The 20,853-nt window shown below is 40.2% G+C and overlaps 1 protein-coding gene across 3 annotated transcripts in view; it reads left to right on the top strand.

Annotated features, from left to right (window-relative positions):
- DOP1B (DOP1 leucine zipper like protein B) overlaps positions 1-20,853 on the top strand; it is a 94,747-nt gene that overhangs the window by 11,623 nt on the left and 62,271 nt on the right. For 2 of the 3 annotated variants that reach the window (XM_030578138.1, XM_030578129.1), the window contains exons 3-5: positions 15,334-15,515; positions 15,606-15,776; positions 19,851-20,040. In XM_030578138.1, coding sequence (XP_030433998.1) covers positions 15,334-15,515; positions 15,606-15,776; positions 19,851-20,040 — 543 coding nt within the window. Of the gene's footprint in view, positions 1-15,333; positions 15,516-15,605; positions 15,777-19,850; positions 20,041-20,853 lie in introns of those variants that run through there. The other variant, XM_030578146.1, reaches the window with a different exon arrangement.

Genomic DNA, 20,853 nt, shown 5'->3' with positions numbered 1-20,853 from the left:
GTGATTGAGATGATGTGAGAGAGGGTTCAGACCCAGATCTCCTCACATGTGTGATCAAAGGAAAGAGGTGCATATGTACCTTAAAGTTTCAATCTGGCATCATTTCAATATGGAATTGTGTAGGCCGTGTCAGGAGAAGAGCACTGGGATGGTCTTGCTATGAGTATTGTCAGTAGTGATAGGATATGAGAGCAATCTGTGGATTTAATGATAGGTAGGGAAAAGCATAGGTTTAGGTGGTGTGAAGGGAATTATAAATTGTTAAAAAGAACAAACTGACCATCAGGAAGTTGAGACTTGAAATTAGACGAAGGTTTCTAACCATCAGAGGAGTGAAGTTCTGGAACAGGCTTCCAAGGGGAGCAGTGGGGGCAAAAGACATATCTGGCTTGATGAGTTTATGGAGAGGATGGTATAATGGGATAGCCTAATTTTGGCAATTAATTGGTCTTTGACTATTAGCGGTAAATATGCCCAATGGCATGTGATGGGATGTTAGATGGGGTGGGATCTGAGTTACTACAGAGAATTCTTTCCTGGGTATCTGGTGAGTCTTGCCCACATGCTCAGGGTTTAGCCGATGACCATATTTGGAGTCAGGAAGGAATTTTCCTCCAGGGCAGATTGGCAGAGGCTCTGGGGTTTTTTGCCTTCCTCTGCAGCGTGGGGCATGGGTCATTTGCTGGAAGATTCTCTGCACCTTGAAGTCTTTAAACCATGATTTGAGGACTTCAATGGCTCAGACACAGGTTTGATACAGGAGTGGATGGGTGAGATTCTGTGGCCTGCATTGTGCATGAGGTCAGACTAGATGATCAAATGGTCCCTTCTGACCTTAGTCTATGATTCTATTATTCTAGTGTGGTATTCTGTCAGGGGAGTAAGCACAGTGTTTGCACTTAAGGCAGGTCTAGAGAGCAGCTGTCTATTACAGTAAAAAGGGTGTGTGAGTGTGTGTGTGAGAGAGAGAGAGATGGGTATTTTGGGGTATCTCTCAGAGAGGGCATAGTTAAGGTTACATGGGTTTTTTCTTTAAGTTTGTATTTCCTGGTTTTCAGGAGTTTGAGTTTTGATGAACTAATTGTTTTAAAAGGCCACGAACTGTCAGCAAAAGCAACCTTAACTGTGTGTTAATGAAGCTTTTTGCAATTTGGTTTCCTAGGGTGTGGGGTTTTTTAAAAGAAAATCATAAAAAAAACCATATTCATAGACATTAGTAGCCATTTAGGCAGTTGTAGTTCTCACCTCGGTTTTCAGTTGATATGCTACTCTGGCTAGATAGTATTCAAAAAACATAGCTTTTATACAGTGCTTTTCACCAGTAGGTCTCAAAGAACTTTACTTCCTATTCCCAATTTATATATGGGAAACAGGTGAAATGACTTGACCATGGGTACCCAGCAGGCCAGTGGCAGAGCCAGCAATAATCATCTTGATGTGATGGTCTCAGCTAAGTGAGAACCACCTGGGGAGATGAATATAACTTGAAATAACCACTCTGAGATGTGTGAACTGCTCCATTGGAGAGCCTCTGATGTGTCAAGCATACCCATTCTCAGTTCCTCACCCCAGTTTAGCAGTGTGTTCTTGGTGCATGCTCCAAGCAAGTCTGTTCTCACCTCCTCACCCACAAGGGCATTACTTCCCCAGATCCTGGCTCACGTGGGGACAGAGACCCCCAGATCACATAAGTGTAGGGTATGGGGTTCAGATCACTGCCCAAAAAGACAAGCCCCCACAGAACTTGGCTCACATAGATGGGCAGGGCCCCTCAGATTGTGGCACACACAAGAGTTCAGGGACTGAGGATGAAACACTCCCAGAGGGACAGGGATCCTCAATCCCATGGAGATATAGGAAGAGGGACTCCCCAGAAAGTTAACACCCACCGAGAACCTGGCTCACATAAGAAGGGGCATAGAAGGAGGTCAAAGTGCCATATATGGGTGCCCAGATCCTGGTGTGCACAAAAGAGGAGACCGTAGGACTGACAGGCACTCCTGCACCTTTTCCCTGCCACCTCCCTTTGTCACTCACCTTCATGTCTCCTTCCCAGTGTCCCTCCCACTCACCTGAGGCCCCACTCCTCCTCCTCCTCCACAATAGCCTTCCCCTGTCAGCAAGCATGTGCATGTCTAATTTTTTTTTACAAAAATACATTTGTTTTTGTTTTTTAATTTTTGGAGAACATAAACAAAAACCTCACAACTCTGATGGAGATGGATTTTTAGCAGTATGTCTTCTGACCTTTTCCAGATTTCTGCACAAGGTGGGACTCAGGCTCATACTGGCTGGGTAGGTCAAGTTCAAAGGACTACTGGTTATTGTCTTAAACCATCTAAGCCTCTTAAAATTTCCAAGGCTAAAAATCCTGTTAACTCTTCTGTTCACACATGCTCATTTATTTGGCGCAACACCAAGAACTTCAGAGGCTGATGATCCAAACTAAAGAGTTAATGTTTGGCTAATAGCATTGTAATCTGATTTTCCGCAAAGGGCTGGTGAGTGGCATGAACCCTGTTGGGGTAACTCTCAGGTGTCTGAGATCTTGGTGTGATGATCTCAGCCCTGGTTTGATCTCTCGCTGGGCACAAAAATTAATTGCCAGAACATGTCAGCTTTAAGAAAAGCTATATCTCAGGAACCTTGTGCTCAGATGGCCTCCAATTTGCATCACTGACCAAACCCTGAAGTTCATCTGATAAACCATACAAGAAACATGAGTGTTTTGGGGGGAAGGGTTTTGGGTTTTTTTAAGAGGCTTTCTGCTTTTAGAGTGTCATCTCAGAACTCAAAATTTGCATTGAGTTGTCCTCAGGGAGAGGCAACGAAAGATGGTGGTGGTTTTTTATAGTAAATATGCTCAAAGACTCCATTTCAGGTTGCAACCGATTATGCTGGATTCTGTACAAGCATAAAAAGGGAGAATTCCTATGCTAAATAGCTTATGGTTGTGGAATTTGCCTCACTGTTTCTTATCCACCCTGCTCTTTGATTCATTAACTTTTGATAGAGCCATTGGGAAAACCGATTATGGCTCTGACTGACCAGACTACCAATAAGTGCAGTTGGTAAGCTGGCAGCAGAAGCTTCACAGGGGAGGTGTATGATGGTGATTGTCATTCATGTGCACATTTCTGCATGTGAGCTGACAGTAGCAGAGAATTTGGCTAGCCTTTCCCCCCATCCACCCTATGGCAATGGTGCTTTCTCTGTCCTGGTAAAGTATATTGGAACAATAACCGAACGTATAACGTTTGTGAGCTCCATGACTAATACTTCTACCAATTGTGTAATGCTAGGGTGACCTCAGATATAGAGTGTGCTACCATGCATAAAGCTGAATATGTTTGGAAGGGAGGGGAATTGTTGTAGCCACTGGTGATATTTTTACCTGAGCTGTTGGGGGTGGGGGTGGCAGAAAGGCTGGCATAAAGTGAGGCAGAACATCAGAGAGAGAGAAGGCGCAAACTTCAGAGACAAGATCCTCTTCCATGGCCTTGCAGGATCCCCTCCCACAAGCCTTTCAGTTAGTAATGCCACTGGAAAGAGACAGGAAGTGGCAGAGCTTATACCCCAGGCTTCCATGCTGCCCTCCATTTATTTTCTTGCAGGCGTAAACTGACTGCAGACATAAATATTCCCCCATCCCTGGTTGGATATAATCTTCAATATGGAAGCATAGGCAAAGTCATCTTTCTGACTTGTTCCCCAGTAGGTATAAGTTTTCCAGTGCCAGAACATGTCTTACCTCTTCCTGGTCACAACATACACATTTCAGTTCTGCCATCAGAACAAGTTAGGTTTGCAGTGTTTGTGAGCTACTCTGACTAAACTGACAAAGATTAAAGCCTACGGAAAATCATCTTATACTGGTTGCACTCAGATCATAGTGATGGCTAGACTTTTAAGCATCTAGTTAGAAGGTTCCGTATTTCACTGTTTTTTAAAATGGTTTCTAAAGGGAAGAAATTCCAAAACACACAATCATATGTATTTTATAGTCCAAGAAATAATATCAATACTGTAGTACAAGAATTTCTAATTTAATGAGTTTTTTGAAGCAAGTTTAAAAAAAGTTGAAAGTGGGAAGAATCAGTTTTCCTGGAAAGAGATTTCTGAAAGCCCCAAATATGAAGGTACTGGGCCTGGTTGTAAATACATACTCTGAGAACATTGTAGTAAATAGTGCCATCCTGAACTCTGTAAAAGGGATCTTGTAGAGACTATTTAGACTGTACTCTTGGCTCCTATGAGATCCTCATGAGGAGGCTGTGATGAGCATGCCCACTTCAAGTTATAGCAATATTATGGCACACCCTGGGAGATGAGGGAATCATAGACAAAGACATAAATAGCTTGAAGGTGAGATTAATTCTATATAGGAAGCATTCCATTGTTTCCTTTGTCACAGCTCAGGGCAGCAGCACGTTTCCCCCTAGTGGTCCAGTAAGGGCACCCACTCTCAGGCTTCCGGCCCCTTAGCCCTTGCCTTACTTGGGTGGAGACCAGTGCTGCTCTCTTTCGTGACAGGGGTATTTCCAGGGTAAACAGTCTCCTGCATTTGCTGTGGTGTTTTCAGCAAAAGACAGTCTGCCTAAGCAAGTCCCTTCAGAGACAGGTAACTGTGTAATTGCCAAAGTTGTAAGTTATCATACTATTCTTTTGAAGCAAGCATATTTTATTCTTAAGGTAAAAGCAACGCACAGAAAACATTTTAAAATAATAAAAAGAACCTACATGCATATTAATAAGCTTACTAGTGATCACTCTAACTCTAGCATGGGCTCTGGAAGGAGCAGTCCTTCAGAACCCCACCCAGGGGTTTTCTTGTGGTTTCAAGTTCATCACAGCTTCAGCTCAGAACAAGAATCCAGTCTTACGTGGCCTCTGTAGGACGAAGTCCTTCCAACCCTTCCCTAAGGATTGGGGCCTTCAGGGGACCAGTCTGTCCACTTGCTGAATCAGAACAAAAACCCGGAGTCAGTTTAAACTCAAATTATTTATCCCAATTGCCTTCCTTTGTCAGTTAATCTCTAGTCTAGAGAATCCAGTTTGAAGCTTTGAAAGGTAATCTGCCAGACAGTGGGTCCCCTCCTCAGGGTGAAGCTTCAAAGGGCTGATAACCAGAGGCATTCCATTAGCATACCCCACCTCTCTAAAGAAGTTGCCTACAATCCCACAGTAACAGAGACAATTGCATTTTTAATACAATTAAGTTAAATGATACAATAATGTTAAACTTAATTCAGTAAGGTTTTCCCAGGATAATACAGGACCTAGTCATAGCTATCAAACGTCATTGCTGAGGCTCCAGTCCTCTATTGTCTTTAATTCAACCTGCTAACTCACATGAAAACTACAAACCCTGCCTTATATTTGCCAGGATTTTAACTCTAGTTAAGAACACATCCCCTCCAGTGAAGAAAAAGCTTAAGAAAACTTGGAACAGTCAGATTTTTCCTTTTCATCAGATAATGAAACATGGTTTATTTAAATAGAACATCAGTATTCCCAGTACGTGAATGTGGCGGGCAGGGCTATGTAATGTTAGCTTTAGGTGTTTGTTCTGCACAGCAATAGCAAGTAAACAGCTCATGGAAGTGTTTTAAAATTCCTGTTCCTTGTTTACTCTTTCCCCACCACTATCTGTGAAAATCATAGGAACTCTTGTCCTCTATTTTTATAGCAAATGTCTTTAGCGCTTGTTTTCTGAAACCATGTGTGCACTGCGGGTGCTACAGCAGCACAGCTATAGTTACTTCCTACATCAAAGGAAAGGGTTTTTCTATCAATTGTAGATAATCCACCTCCCCAAGAATTATTCCATCAATTTACTCACGTCAACACCGGGGGTTAGGTGGCTTCACTGTGGCACTCAGTGTGACTTTTTCACACCCCTGAGAACCATAACTATGTTGATGTAACTTTTAAGGGTAGACTGGGCCTTAATGACAGTTGATGAATCATAACTTCAAGTTTTAAATGTATTGCCTGTGTCTCAAACAAGTACGTTGTTAATTCTTAATTGGAGCTAATGCTATAAATTTAAAAAGTATGTTCTGTATTATAACCAGGATCCTGGTGATATAAACACGTCTCGTACTTGGTTCTTATATTTCACCAAAAGTTGGTCAGACTGACCTGTGGTGGTGCTGTTTAATAATAGCGCACTTTATCTCATTGTTCAGTACTGTACATGACCATTATTTGTCCTTCAGAAAAAACATTCTGTTTTGAAGTCCTAGGGAATAAGAACTTTTTATGCATATGACCTTCACCTATCAGCTATGAAGGGAAGATGTTGATATGGTGATAATCTGCATTTAAGAAGCCAAACAGTATATTAGCGAAGTAAATTGGTTTTCGGAAACAAACTGTTGTCCAAATTAAATGTATTAAATAAGTGTCTAAATTTATAAATTACTGAAAACTATTTTATATTTACTTCTTGAAGTAAAGAGAGCCCTAAACACTAATAAAGTATGTATTTTTAGCTGGGCTGATTTTGCATTGTAACACGGATGAGGAAGCACATAGTTGTGTGTGTTACATTACAGAAGGAATATTGAAGTCTTTTGCATCTCTCCCTATTCTTCAATTTAAATATTCTCATGGGTTTATAGTGCTAGGCAGGCTAAGAAAACGAGGTTAGATGTGATTAATAGGACCTGATTGAGAGAGAGAAAATCTGAGGTAGAGAACGAGCTGCTGCTGTGAAATCATTTGAGATCTCATACCATCAGGCTTAAAAACAGGAAAGTTTCTGTCCTTTCCCTCTGCTTTGTTGACCATTAAAAAGGAGTGTCGTTCATTACTGCTGTGTGATGTATGTACCTTGGCAGTTTCTTTACTTTTATAAATATTGGGAACATTATCTTGTCTGGAGATCTTGGAGGACAAAAGAGAAGGAGTGAGAGTCTTCTAAGCTCTTAATCGAAAGACTGGGATGATGATCGTTTAGCAAGGACTTTCCTCCTAACTGCATTTCAAGCATTTGTTTTAAATATATGTTAACAAAAACACAAGCAAACCAATATTCCCTTTCTACTGTTTAGGTTTCCTTTTCTTGATGCTTCAGTCATAATTGTACTAGTTCTCCAGTTGTCTATAGTCTTCCTAGGGAATCAATGTAGATAAGACCTGAATGTAAATTGATGAGGATTGTACTCTCTCAAATTAAAAATAAATTTAAAAAATATTATTTATATTCCAGCCCTCCTTTATGTATTGCCAAAAAAGGGCAAATAGTTTTCAGGTCATCTTCAAAGAAATTGAGGAAAATGTATTTACACTGAGGGCATTTTAATATATAGAACACACTGTTACAAGCAACAGGGGAGGTTTTAAGAAAAACACATAACAAAAAAATTGAGCTCAATAAGCAGGGAGGCCCAAAATGTTCAACTTTATTTTTCATGGGGTGTTTTTTTTTTTTTTTTCATGGGTTGGACATGGGGAAAGCAGGAGTGGTGCCAGGGTTTTTGGCGCCCTAGACGGGGGTCCTTCTGCACTCCCGGTTGTTGGTGGCAATTCTACGGCGGGGAGGGGGGTCGTTCCGCGCTCACGGTCTTTGGGGCACTTTGGCGGCGAGTCCCGGAGCGAGTGAAGGACCCGCCACAGAATTGCCGCCAAAGACCTGGAGCACAGAAGGACCCTCCGCCGCCGAATTGCCACAGAGGGCAGCAAAATAGCACCCCCCGAAATCCTGGTGCCCTAGGCGACCACCTAGGTTGCCTAAATGGAAGCACCAGCCCTGGGGGAAGGAACAAAATTCTTAAGACTATATGACTAGTTCACATGTTTTATAGATATGTAGAATCAGTAGTTTCTCAATGAACTGTAAGAACAAAACTCTGTAGAATTATTATGAATGTTAAGAAGCTTGTTGCTAGCAAAATATTTGATTTGAGAAGCTGAATTACAAGGACATGTGTGTGATGTTTAACATTCTTATCACCCCCTAGTTAAATTACTTACTTGGAAAGGAGCTGGAAAAAATGTATCCTAAGTGAGAATAAGCAACTATGTATCTGAAGGAACTGCAGTCAGATTGCATTGACTCATGAGAATCAGAAAAATACTTGGCAAATTATATCATAATTCCTAAAGCTATGGAGAGAGAGAGAGTCTATTGCAAGTGTTGCACTAGGAACCAGGAAGAAGTTGTTCAGGGCAGTGACTAGTATAGGTGTTTGCTAGGTAATGTATAAATTAAGGCAATAATGCAATGAACCTACAAGGCTCAAGGCCTGTAAGACAATATTTTAGCCAAACTAAGGCATAAGGCCCCAAAAAACACCTTAGTATAAGTAGCTAACCAAGACTAACCCTAGATAAAAGGTATAGAGAGAGACTGCTGTAATGACTAAATTGCTAGTAGGTAATCACTGAGGTGGTAGTTTATAACTGCTTGGGCTATTTTTAGTTAGGGACCTCTGACCACAAGGATGCCATGGTAACTAATTGATGTATGTGCTAATAAGCTTTAGGTAAAAGATTAATAACCTATGGGGGAAGGGCATGCCAACATTAGTAAGGTGAAAAACTACAAATAAGGAAGAGACTGAAACCTCCTACTGAATATGCATTGGGCTTCGTGGCATCAGTGTAACACATCATGAAAGTTATATCCTAGCCTGCGTGCTGGGGAAGGGAGAGAGAGAGCTCTTGAGAAAGGCCAGGATGACTACCAGTGGTGACGGTGAGGGAGAAGATAACTAACGCTTCAAGGTTTTGGTTTTGTTTGTTTGTTTGTTTGTTTGTTTTTGTTTTGTTTTTCGCAAGGAATGGTGTAAGTATTGGGATGCTCTGCTCATTCTGTATTACCTGCACCAGCCTTGCTGGGTTGGTGTGTGTATGACTTTGCTAAGTGTGTTAATAAAACTATAACTATAGTGTGATGTGCTAAGTGAGAGAGTGTTGCAACCATGCACACTGGAGATCCCAACTGAGCAGTAATTCTGATGATGCGGGGCCTGATCTTGGGACAAGAACCTACCAAATTTCAGAGTGCTAAACGGGGAAACTAAATCAGTAATTTAATCAATATACAATCAATAGATCAGGCAATGCTCATTTTACAGCATGTAGGATGGTGTGGGTGCTATCACAATTTTAGTTAATCGTTAATTCAATTTTAATCCCGGAACTATGGCTTTTGGATTCAACAGTGCTGAGCACCCAGAGCTTTTATTGAATTCAGAGGGAGTTGTGAGCATTCAGTACCTCTGAAAATCATGCCTTTAACCTCTCTGCTTAGCCTCTCCATCTGCTTCATGAAGTTAATTTGCATACCTCATTTGACTGTTGTAAGGATGTAGTAGGTAACGTTTGCAAAGCACTTTTTATGTTCAGAGTCCCAAGTAGTATTAGATAGTCAGGGATGCATACTGTGAGCCATGTTTTGTGACATTAAAATTCCCAAACGTCACAATTAAGTTTACTAAAATAAGTTAATCGAGTACTTAACTGTGGTGCAGCATATTTGTTCCAGTTACACACTTTCCTCCTTCTCATGCCTGCCTCCAAAATTGAGTATTATAATGAAGATGATTATGCTTTGAGCCTGGGACCCCACTGTATGTAAAAACATGAGAAGCACACCTCTGCCCCAAAGAGATTATGATCTCAGTGTAATGCTGTAAGTAATGGGTAGATAAAAACAACTAGAACAGGGATCACAAGGAAGCAATTTCAATGACAGTGTTCAGCGTGAAGAACAGTAGCCACATAATTTGACAGTGTTTAGACAGATGGTTTGCTTTTTGTAGGCATCATGGCAGAAGAGAGGTTTAAGGTCTGATAAGAACAATTATATTTATTTAGAAATAGTAACATTTTACTAAAAATGTCCCTTGAATTTTGTTCAAGACTGCACTTCCTAATGACATACATAATCTGACCAACTTCTACTGGCCCTACTGTTGGATCCCACACAGTGCAACTAATCTAAATCTACTCAAACACATAATCTGTCATTAAGCAAAGTGTCATGGTACAATTCCCCACTCTGAACCTTAGCGTCCAAAAGATGGGGTACCAGCATGAATTCCTCTAAGCTCAATTACCAGCTTAGAACCTGTAGCGCTGCTACCAACCAGGAATTCCAGTGCCTGGTACACTCTGGTCCCCCCAAAACCTTGCCCGGGGACCCCCAAGACCCAGACCTTCTGGATCTTAACACAAGGAAAGTAAACCCTTTCCCTCACCATTGCCTCTCCCAGGCGTCCCCTCCCTGGGTTACCCAGGAAGATCACTGTGATTCAAACTCCTTGAATCTTAAAACAGAGAGGAAAATGCACCTTCCCCCTCCTTCTCTCTCCCCCCCCCCCCCGATTCTCCCTGAGAGAGACAGTAATCCTAACAGAGAGAAATTAGCCTCTCTCTCCCCCTTCCCTCCTTTCTCCCCACCAATTCCTAGTGAATCCAGACCCAGTCCCCTGGGATCTCACCAGAATAAAAAAACAATTAGGTTCTTAAACAAGAAAAGCTTTTAATTAAAGAAAGAAAAAACAGTAAAACTTATCTTTGTAAATTTAAGATGGAATATGTTACAGGGAATACCCTCCCAGCCTAAGTATTCAAGTACAAATTAAAATCCTTTCAGCAAAATATATATTTGAACTCCTTCCAGCCAAATACACATTTGCAAATAAAGAAAACAAACATAAGCCTAACTTGCTTTATTTACCTAGTACTCACTATTCTGAACTTATAAGAGCCTGTATCAGAGAGATTGGAGAGAAACCTGGTTGCACGTCCGGTCCCTTTGAGCCCCCAGAGTGAACAACAACCAAAATCTAACAGCACACACACAAACTTCCCTCCCTCAAGCTTTGAAAGTATCCTGTCCTCTGATTGGTCCTCTGGTCAGGTGACAGCCAGGCTCCCTGATCTTGTTAACTCTTTACAGGCAAAAGAGAGATGAAGTACTTCTGTTCTATTAACTCTTACTTATCTATTTATGACACAAAGTAAAATATAGGCTACAACAAAAATGTAGACATAGATCTTTGTTGTAATATTTTCTATTTTGTTGAATTTATAAAGTTACTGAATTAGAACAAATTAATGGATAAGTTTAAGACAGTTGTATGGGGGCAACTGGAAAATGACTAGGAATTTTCTATTTTACTCTTAACAAGGCTTTTGTTACTTAATTGTTAATTTGCAGAATACAAACATATCTGTATGCAATACAAATTAGGAATAATGATGTCAAGTTTGGTGAATATTGGCTAAGTACTTATTGGAAAATGTTCTTTCATAACTTCTGGTTCTGTCTCACTTTTGACATATCACCTGATCTCCAGTATAGTTAGACATGTGTTAGAGTCCAATTAATAACATGCTTCCTTTTGGCATGCTATCTTAAAGTAAAGTTTATAATTCTATCAAATAATGTTGGCTTATTGTTTTAATTAGTTTTCTTTTGCCATGGCTACAGTAGCTATACATATAATAAATCATAAATGATTCATGCTGCACCTACTCTTTCCATTTTTCTGGCTAATTCTGCCTCTTCCTCACACGTTTACCCTCTGCAAAACAGCCATCCATCATTTCTAGCTCAGTAAGACTCCAAAAACAACTGAAAAGAAATAAAAGGACAGATTTTTTTTTCAAATCTTCCAGATATGCCTATTTCTCCTAACTGTCAGCTACTCCATATTGAAGGATAAACTTTCAGTTAAGAAAAATAACAAAACAAATAAAAGACCATTGATCCTATCTTTCAAATAAAACTTACCTATTCTACCAAATCTGCTTAAGATTCACCTCTGCCAATTTTTGTGTAAATAAATCCTGAGCTGTTGACCTGACCATCTATAACCTCTAATTGTAACAGATAAAATAGGTAGTAGTTTAGCTTAATTACAGCATAATTCTTTCAAATGTTGCTTATGCATGAGATTTCAAGGAGCTTTAACAATATGGAAAATATGAAGCACCTACCATATTCCACTTGTTCAGGACAAAAAAAAGCCCTGACAAAGGCTGCTAAATGTCTTATCTGTAATCAAAGAATAATTCCTGCAATTTTGGGGGAAAGTACACAGTGGTTGAATCCAAGATTGAAGTTTAAGACAATTCAGCCTTTTTTAATGGAACTGTGACAGGTGCTTCTATAATATTCTAATGTATTCTCCAGTCTGATGTAAAGGCATTTTGTATCTGCTGGAAAACCAATGGTAGTCTTAATCTGTAATACGTGTATTTTCATCTAATATTGCTTTCTAATGTCCATCTTGAGTAGAGTATTAGGATGCAACTTGCTAATGAGGAAAAGATTTAAAAACAATCTTCCACTACCACCCCAAAAAAACCCTGAAGGCATGAATTCATTTTCAAAAAAATAATTTAATAAATCTCAGAATTCTTCCAGTTTGGTGAAATGAAGTCTGGATGGAGTAAGTCTTGATGATTGCACATAATTTTATGCATGCATAAAATTTTGGAAAGGCTAAGGAAATGCTGGGGAAATATGATCTAGATGAAATTACCATAAGGTAGATGTACAGCTAGTTGAAAGACCATATTCAAAGTAGTTATCCACAGCTGGCTGTCCAACTGGGAGGATATATTTAGTGGAGCCCCACAGGAGTTAGTCCTGGGTCTGATACTATGCAGTATTTTCATTTAATGGCATGCATAAGAGTGAAGAATAGACTTCTAAAATTTACCAGTGACACCAAGCTGAGAAGAGATTGCAAGCTCTTTCGAGGACAGGATTAGAACTTAAAACAACTTTAGCAAGTTGGAGAATTGGTCTGAAAGGTTGCCGACCTCTGCTTTACACTTTTCTTTACTGAATTTCATCTTGGTGATTTCAGAAGTGGTGTGCCGAGTCTTCATTTATTCACTCTAAGGTTTCACGTGCCAGTAACACATTTTAACATTTTTAGACGGTCTCTTTATAATATATAACTAAACTATTATTGAATGTAAAGTAAATAAGGTTTTTAAAATTTAAATTAAAATGCGCTTCCTGGAGCGGTGGCCAGGACCCAGGCAGTGTGAGTGCCACTGAAAATCAGCTCGGTGCCGCCTTCGGCACACGTTCCATAAGTTGCCTACCCGTGGTGTAAATTACTACACGTGGAAGAAAAAGTCAAATGCACAATTAATAAAATAGAGCGTAACTGGCTTGGCTATAGTACTGCTGAAAAGGATCTGGAAATTATAATGAATCACAAATTGAATGAATCAACAATGTGACACAACTGCAAAAAAATCTGTTATTCTGGGTTGTATTAACAGGTGCGTGTACAAAACATTGGGGACAGGGAGATAATTGTCCCATTGTACTCAGCATTGGGGAGGCCTCAGCTGGAGTACTGTGTCCACTTCTGGATGCCACACTTTAGAAAGGATGTGGACAATTGGAGAGTTCAGAGAAGAGCAACAAAAATTATAAAAGCTTTAGGAAACTTGGCCTGTGAGGAAAAGTTTTAAAATAAACTGGGCATGTTTAGTCTTGAGAAAAGACAAAGTGGGGACCTGGTAAGTCTTCAGATATATTCAGGACTGTTGTGATCAGGACTGGTCAATTGTTCTCCATGTCCACAGAAGGCAGGACAAGAAGTAATGAGCTTAATGTGCATCAGGGGAGTTTTAGATTAGATATTGGAAAAACTTTCTAACTATACGGATAGTTTAAGCTCTGGAATAGGCTTCCCAGGGAGGTTGTGGAATCCCCATCATTGGAGGTTTTTAGTTAGCCACCTGTCAGGGATAGTCTAGTTTTACTTGCTCCTTCTCAGCACAGAAGTCTGGACTTTATGACCTCTTGTGGTCCCTTCCAGCCATACATTTCTATGATTCTATGCTTGGTGTAGGATTACTCATTAAGAAGCTATGAATTAAGCAGCCTGCATGTGAAGCTATGATTCAAATGGAAAAGCCGTTCTTATAAGAGCTCACTCACTGAGCAAAACTCTCACACAGGTGCTCTGTCATTGAGGAATGGCAGCATAGCTCGTGGATTTAGGATAGCGTAGACTAGTTGTTCATGTTTGTCCAAATTTCGAAAGAGACAAAATGATTACAGACTTGCTATTGTGCAGGAGAATTAGTTACGCACCCTTCCTCCAGCAAACTTTCACTGATGCCAAGAGTATTTTTCCTTTTGTTATTCCCAGGGCTTTTTAAGTGCCCTATTCTGCTAGGGGAGATTACTTGCAGTCATTAGAAAGTAAATTTGTACAAGGGACACGTACTATATAATATGACATTATTTTTACAATACCTCAAGTTCCATGATTTTACTGAATAGTGTCATTCATGACTAGTCAATAACTAACTTAATTGATAATTAACTGATAGAATATTATGGTATTTGTCTTGATTTGAATAAGTTAAGCAAGAGGAAAAAAGTATTTACAGCCTAGATATTTTCTTTCTCCTAATGAGTTAGAACTTTTAGAGTAAACAATTTAAGTATATATTTAGGGGGTGTGAGCCGTTTAGTTAAGATTGTGAAAGTGTACCAACCGAAGTCCAGCATTCAGGCAGTCCTCATACCTTCCGGCTGTAGGTATTACAAACATTATGCAGAAGAATTCTTCATGAACTTTCTAAAATTTGAAGGGGAGCTGCATAAATGTGTTCTACCTTAATTTTATATGTGAAGTTTTATTATGTCATGGATAGAAGAGATCATACTTGGATTTAGATTTGTAATGAGTCCTCTACATAGCAGATGTCACTTGTGTGTGTATTTTTCCCAGCTAAATTGTTTTTTAAATGATGATCAGTTTTTCAGTATGTTTACATGGAGCTGCTCTGAGAATCTTCACTTTTACTGTAGTTTCAGTCTTGGGCCTAGAGATAGTAATGATTGTTGTAGTCCATGTTCTGTATACATTTCCATGCTTCTTACATTTTATTGTCCAATAGGAGATAACAAAATCAGCCATCTTTATATGTGAAATGAAAAAAATAAAAGCTTACGGGTTGTGTGCAAGGAAAGATTCTGTTACTACTGAACTCTTCCCTCCTTTCCCAGCCCCTGAATGCTGAGAAAATTTCTTATTTCTCTTCTTCAATTCCTATCCCATTTACGCTCAGTCTTTGACTTCGGTCTTCTAGCCTCCAAAGAAAAGAATTTCCACACCAATTCTTCAAGTCTAGTGATCTCTGCTCCGTTAATGTAATATTATGCATTTGTCGAAGAAGACCCTTGAATACCTTATTTAATTCTACTAAGTAAATGATCTGTCACAAAACCTTATTTCAGTTAAAGTATTGACTGATTAATGTTGGATGTTATGCATGTACAATAACCTTTTGTTGTTTCTTCCTTCTCCCCCATCCCCACTGTTTGTACAGGCTCTTCAAAGTAACCTGAAGTACTCCCTCTTGCCAAGACGTCTGATTATCAGTAAGAGATTATCTCAGTGCTTACATCCAGCTTTACCTAGTGGAGTGCATTTAAAAGCACTAGAAACCTATGAAATCATCTTTAAAATCATTGGGACAAAATGGCTTGCCAAAGACTTATTCCTCTACAGGTAAATTGCTCTTTGAAAACTCAGACTTAAAATTTCATAATAGATTATTTTTTAAAATGACCAAATCTTTCTTTCTTTCTTTTTTTAAAGCTCTGGCTTGTTTCCCCTGCTAGCAAATGCAGCAATGTCAGTGAGGCCTATTCTTCTCGGTCTGTATGAGAAATATTTTCTTCCTCTGCAGAAGTCCCTCTTGCCAAGTCTTCAAGCCTTTATAATTGGACTGCTGCCTGGATTGGAGGAGGGGTCAGAAATTTATGACAGGTGAAATTGCTTTTGTTACTTTAGAAATATAAAATGCAATACCCAGTCACTTCCCTATTTATTGAATTTTTATTTATTTATTTTGAAGGAACCCATATCTAGAAATCCTCATCCAGAGGGAGAATGTCTAATGGAGGGCTACTGAGTGATGGGATGGAGAGAGTAAAATACTTGAAGTTGGAAGGGAACAGAAGAAAGACAGATGCATGAATGCAAGGGGATGTGGGGAGGGTAAGGGAGAAAAGAAATGCAAGGATAAGAAGAAATTGAAAAGTTAAACTTTGGGGGGAAAGTTGCATTAAGTCAAATTATTGAGTCATCCACCATAGTTAGAAAGCAACACAGCTCTCCTTTCAAAATTTCTGAATACTTACCTTTCAAATTTGTAATGGGGCACTGAGGAGATCTTTTGACAGACTAAACTAAGCCTGTGTTTTTTCCACTCCTTAAATCTTTTGATAGAGGGAAGTTCCTGTTTTCTGTACATATCTAGATTGCAAGCATTCTATACTAGAAGACCACCTTGTGGTCGTGGAGGCACTAGTAAATGTACCACTTCTAAAACTCACTATCAAAAATGACTTTTTCACCCAAAGCCTCATAATGCGATATTGAAAATGACCAGCTAGTGTGGTCAGGTTCAACAAAGTTTGACACACTTTGTAGCAATGCATGCTAGATACCTGTTTGAAGAGGTCCTGTTGCAGTACACTTAGTCACTAGGCTTTTGGTTATGTAATGATTGTACTTCCATCAAGTAATAGCAGTAACAAAACTATTTTGCAACAACCTATTGCAGGAATTGCGCAACTAGATAACTTTCATTATATTTCACTGAATATTCTCTATACGTAGACAGTGACTAAATGTTTGTCTCATACAGTACATATGTGTTTTCCAGGTTGATACATTCTGTTCTCCTTCCCAAAAAATGGTGGAATTGAGTTTAGTTGTAAATATTTTGTTTATCTTCATGTGTGTTTCTTTGTTAAACAGTCTCAAGTCATGAAGGCATAGAAAAAGCTTTATTTACATTGACAGTTAGCATCTAGTGTTATGACTGAACAAGAATAAGCTGCATTTGGTTAGTGACTGGTAACTAGCTTTTAATTGCTGAGTTACCGGCTGTTAGGCAGATGGATAAGTATAAGTGTTGCCTCTTCTACAACTGCTGCACAAAAGAGTAAGTTTAAAGGTGGGGGGGGTTAGATTGGTTTATACCAGGGATCGGCAACCTGTGGCCCGCCAGGGTAAGCACCTTGGTGGACCGGGCCGGTTTGTTTACCTGCCATGTCCACAGGTTTGGCTGATCGCAGCTCTACTGGCTGCGGTTCACCGCTCCAAGCCAATGGGGGCTGCGGGAAGCGGCGTGGGCCATTGGATGTGCTGGCTGTCGCTTCAGCAGTAATACATCTTCTGCAATCAGAATAAAGTTAATAATTCTGCTGTGTGTGAACTAGAATAGCAGCTCACATACTCATAGCTACATTGGTTGTGCAGGATTAGTGAGTGAAAATTTTGTGGTCCTTTAAGTAAGCTGACTGAATGTACACTGGAATCAGGTTGTTAGAGTAGAACCAAGCTTTACATTCTACATGCAGTATTGCAGACAATTGGAAATTAAAGATGAAAGAAGCTTGACACAGTTCAGGGCAACTGCTTCTGTATTCCCCCTCTGTGATCCAGCAGGGCATCCCTTTAGGCTTTCAGCTCCCCAGAGATTGCCTCGCTTGGGCAGAGACAGATACATACTACTTTCTGACTAAGGGATTTCCACACTTCACAGTCCCCTGACTAGACTGTGAAATCCTTCACAAAAGACAGGCTGCCTAAGCAGGCTTCTTTTGCCTTCTCTTCAGAGACGATACACAGTGTAATTGCCACAGACATAAGGTTTTAACATGGCTCTTTCTAAGCAAGAACATTTTAGTCTTAAGATAAAAGCATTACAGAGAGAACTAATTTTAAACAATAATAAAAAAAAAAACCCCACCCAAATACTAATAAGCTTACTAGAAATCCCTCATCTCAACTTCAACATATGCCCTGCAGTCCTTCAAAATCCCACATTGAGTGTTCCTGTGGTTTCAAGATCAAACATCCTTTTGCCCAAAACAAGAACACTAATGAGACTGTGAGGCACTCGTTTATCCCATTTGGGCCTTTTGAAGAGACCATTAATAGGTTGTCAGCCAGACAGTGGATTTCTGGTCAAAGCAAAGCTTCAAAAGAATGAACTCAGAAACGGGTCACTTGCATTTCCCTCACCTCAAGTATTTGCTAGAAAATCTACTTCGTGCTTACTGTCCCAAAAGTTGAAGTTTTAACTACTTCTCAAAGATTTCATTAGTCATGTTTCTGAGAGAAGTGGCATACAATAACATATGAACAATTGCCTTTTTAATACAATGGACTCCCAAAGGCATTAAACTTAATTCAGAAAGGGTTAATTTAATTCAATAAAGTTTCTTTATTCTGTAATGTTTGTCCAGGATATTGTCCTGTCTGTGTCAAGGCTTTCACATACAACTTTTTCTTCCTCAGGCAAGGGGATGTGATGATCCTTTATGCTAAACTCTACATAATTATCACTAAGTTTTTAGATGTTTAAAATAATGTTTTAAATTTAGCTACTTTAGGTATCACCTAATATGTTGTATTAGGTGACCCTGGTGTATGTTAAAGTGTACTGTACAGATTTCATAACAACCAATGAAAAGTTAAAGTATTTATATTGCATTAGTGCAGAGGTGAGCTATTGAGCAAACACTGAAATGCATAAGCAGCAAAGAGTCCTATGGCACCGTATAGACTAACTGACATATTGGAGCATGAGCTTTCGTGGGTGAATACCCACTTCGTCTGATGCACGTCGAACGCTCATGCTCCAATACGTCTGTTAGTCTATAAGGTGCCACAGGACTCTTAGTCTGGATCTGTAAAAGCAGCAGACACGGCTACCCCTCTGATACTGAAATGCATGTGTTTCACTGAAACAAAGTGACTTAACACACAGCTAAAAATCATCATCATTCTGTGCAAGTCCTTACATAGTATGCATGAGATTCTTTCAGTCCAATTGGTTCAGTAATTAGCTACCAGAAACTACTGCATTATTTACTGTCCAGTTACAGTTTGTGTGACATCTATGCAAAACAGGTAGTTGCTGGAGAAGTTGCCAAAACGGGCAGACAAACATTGTTCCATTGAGTGCGCACAATGGTAAGATTCGTTCTAGCACTTGCCATTATGGCAAAATCATCTTGGAAAGGGTAACATTGAAAATGCAAATAAAGGGAGGATATTGAAAATGGACATCAAAAAAGCTACATTGGGGTGGGCAAACTTTTTGGGCCGAGGGCCACATCTGGGTGGGCAAATTGTATGCAGGACAGGTGGTTGAAGTGTGGGAGGGGGAGCGCTGTGCAGGAAGGGGCTTAGAGCAAGGGATTGGGGCAGAGGAGAGGTGCAGGGTGTATGAGGGGGCTTGGCAGGGGTTGGGGTGCAGCAGGCAGCTCAGGGCAGAAGGTTTGGGTTGCAGGGGGATGTGGGGTGCACGAAGGGGCTCAGGGCAGGGAATTGGGGTGCGAGGTGCAGGCAGGGGGCTTAGGGCAGGGAGTTGGGGGATGAGGTGCAGGAGGGGTTCGAGCTCCGGCCCAACACCGCTTACCTAAAGCAGCTCCAGGGTGGCAGCGGTGTGCACCGGGGCCAGGGTAGGCTCCCTGCCTGCCCCAGCCCTGGCCCCACATTCCTCCAGGAAGCACTGCGGCCCCCAGGGGAGGAGGGCTCTGCGTGCACGGCCCTTGCAGTGCTTCCAGGTACCTCCACCAAAGCTTCCATTGGCCACAGTTCTCCATTCCCGGCCAATGGGAGCTGTGAGGGGCAATCCCGTGAGTCAGATACAAAGCCCTGAGGGGCCAGCCCACAGGCCGTAGTTTGCCCACCCGTGAGCTACACGGTATTAACAAACTGAAAGTATTGCACTTGAAGTCAGTGACAGAGTTCAGTGGAATTAACATATTTTACATGGAAAGATAAATATAATATTATAATCTTTTTCCCCCTCCCATGCAGAACAGATGCTTTGCTTGTGAAGCTGTCTGTGCTAACAGGCCAAGAAGTGTTCTATGCTGCTATCTGGGGGAGTGTTCTGGTCAGCCCTTCTATAAGACTTCCTGCTTCTCTATTTGTTGTGAGTCATATCAACAGAGAGTTGTCTGGAAAACAGCAGAAGTACATGCTGGGAACTGATTATAAACTCACAGTAAGTTCATTACATTGCTAGTGGGATATTCTCAACTACCATAATGCTGACACAAACTGGAAAACAGTATCCTTCTCCGTACAAATTAAAGTCCCAATCTCTTTAAAGAGCATCAGTAAGAGAATGAAATGTCTAATTCAAAATTTGCTCAATGAGTGGAGAATCTCAACTGAAGTACTAATAATTAAAAATAACTCTTGCAAACTTTGACCAATATGTAGAATGGCAAATAGGTCATTTAAAAAAACATGGTCAGTGATGCAAATAAGGAACAAATGGCGTTGCCTTGTTAGAGTAAAATTGATTTAACCCTGTTATTTAGTTATATTGCAGTAGAACTCACAGACTCCAATCAGAATTGAGGCCCTATTGTGTTAGGCATTGTACACAAACAGTTCAAAATCAGTATCCATTTTATACACTATAAAAAACAAAAAAGGAGAGGTGGGGTCAAATCCAATGCATTCTTACACTTAGTGAAAAGACTATCCTCTGCAACCACTAATATTAGCTTCCTACTTATTGCAGTTGTCCAGAAGTGCTTAAGAGAAGAAGATTGGAGAGTCTCATAATTCTTGGCTCCAGAAAATAGGACAAAAATTTGAAAAATAGGAAATGAGTAGAGAAGCAGTGCATTGTGGGAGTGAACTGCCTAAGGATGTCATGTCCTTGACAATTTTTAACCAAACTCCTTTACAATCCCAGCATTTCTGCACTCACCTTGGGCTGCAATTTCTTTGGTTACAGGAATATTAAGTACAGCATTAAGGATTTGACTTGGTCTAAAATCAGAAAAGACAAGACATGAAAAAT

This window comes from Gopherus evgoodei, chromosome 1 (assembly GCF_007399415.2).
Source record: "Gopherus evgoodei ecotype Sinaloan lineage chromosome 1, rGopEvg1_v1.p, whole genome shotgun sequence".
Lineage (NCBI taxonomy): Eukaryota > Metazoa > Chordata > Testudines > Testudinidae > Gopherus > Gopherus evgoodei.
The sequence above is the reverse complement of the archived record's forward strand: the minus strand, read 5'-3'. Positions and strand labels throughout refer to the sequence as shown.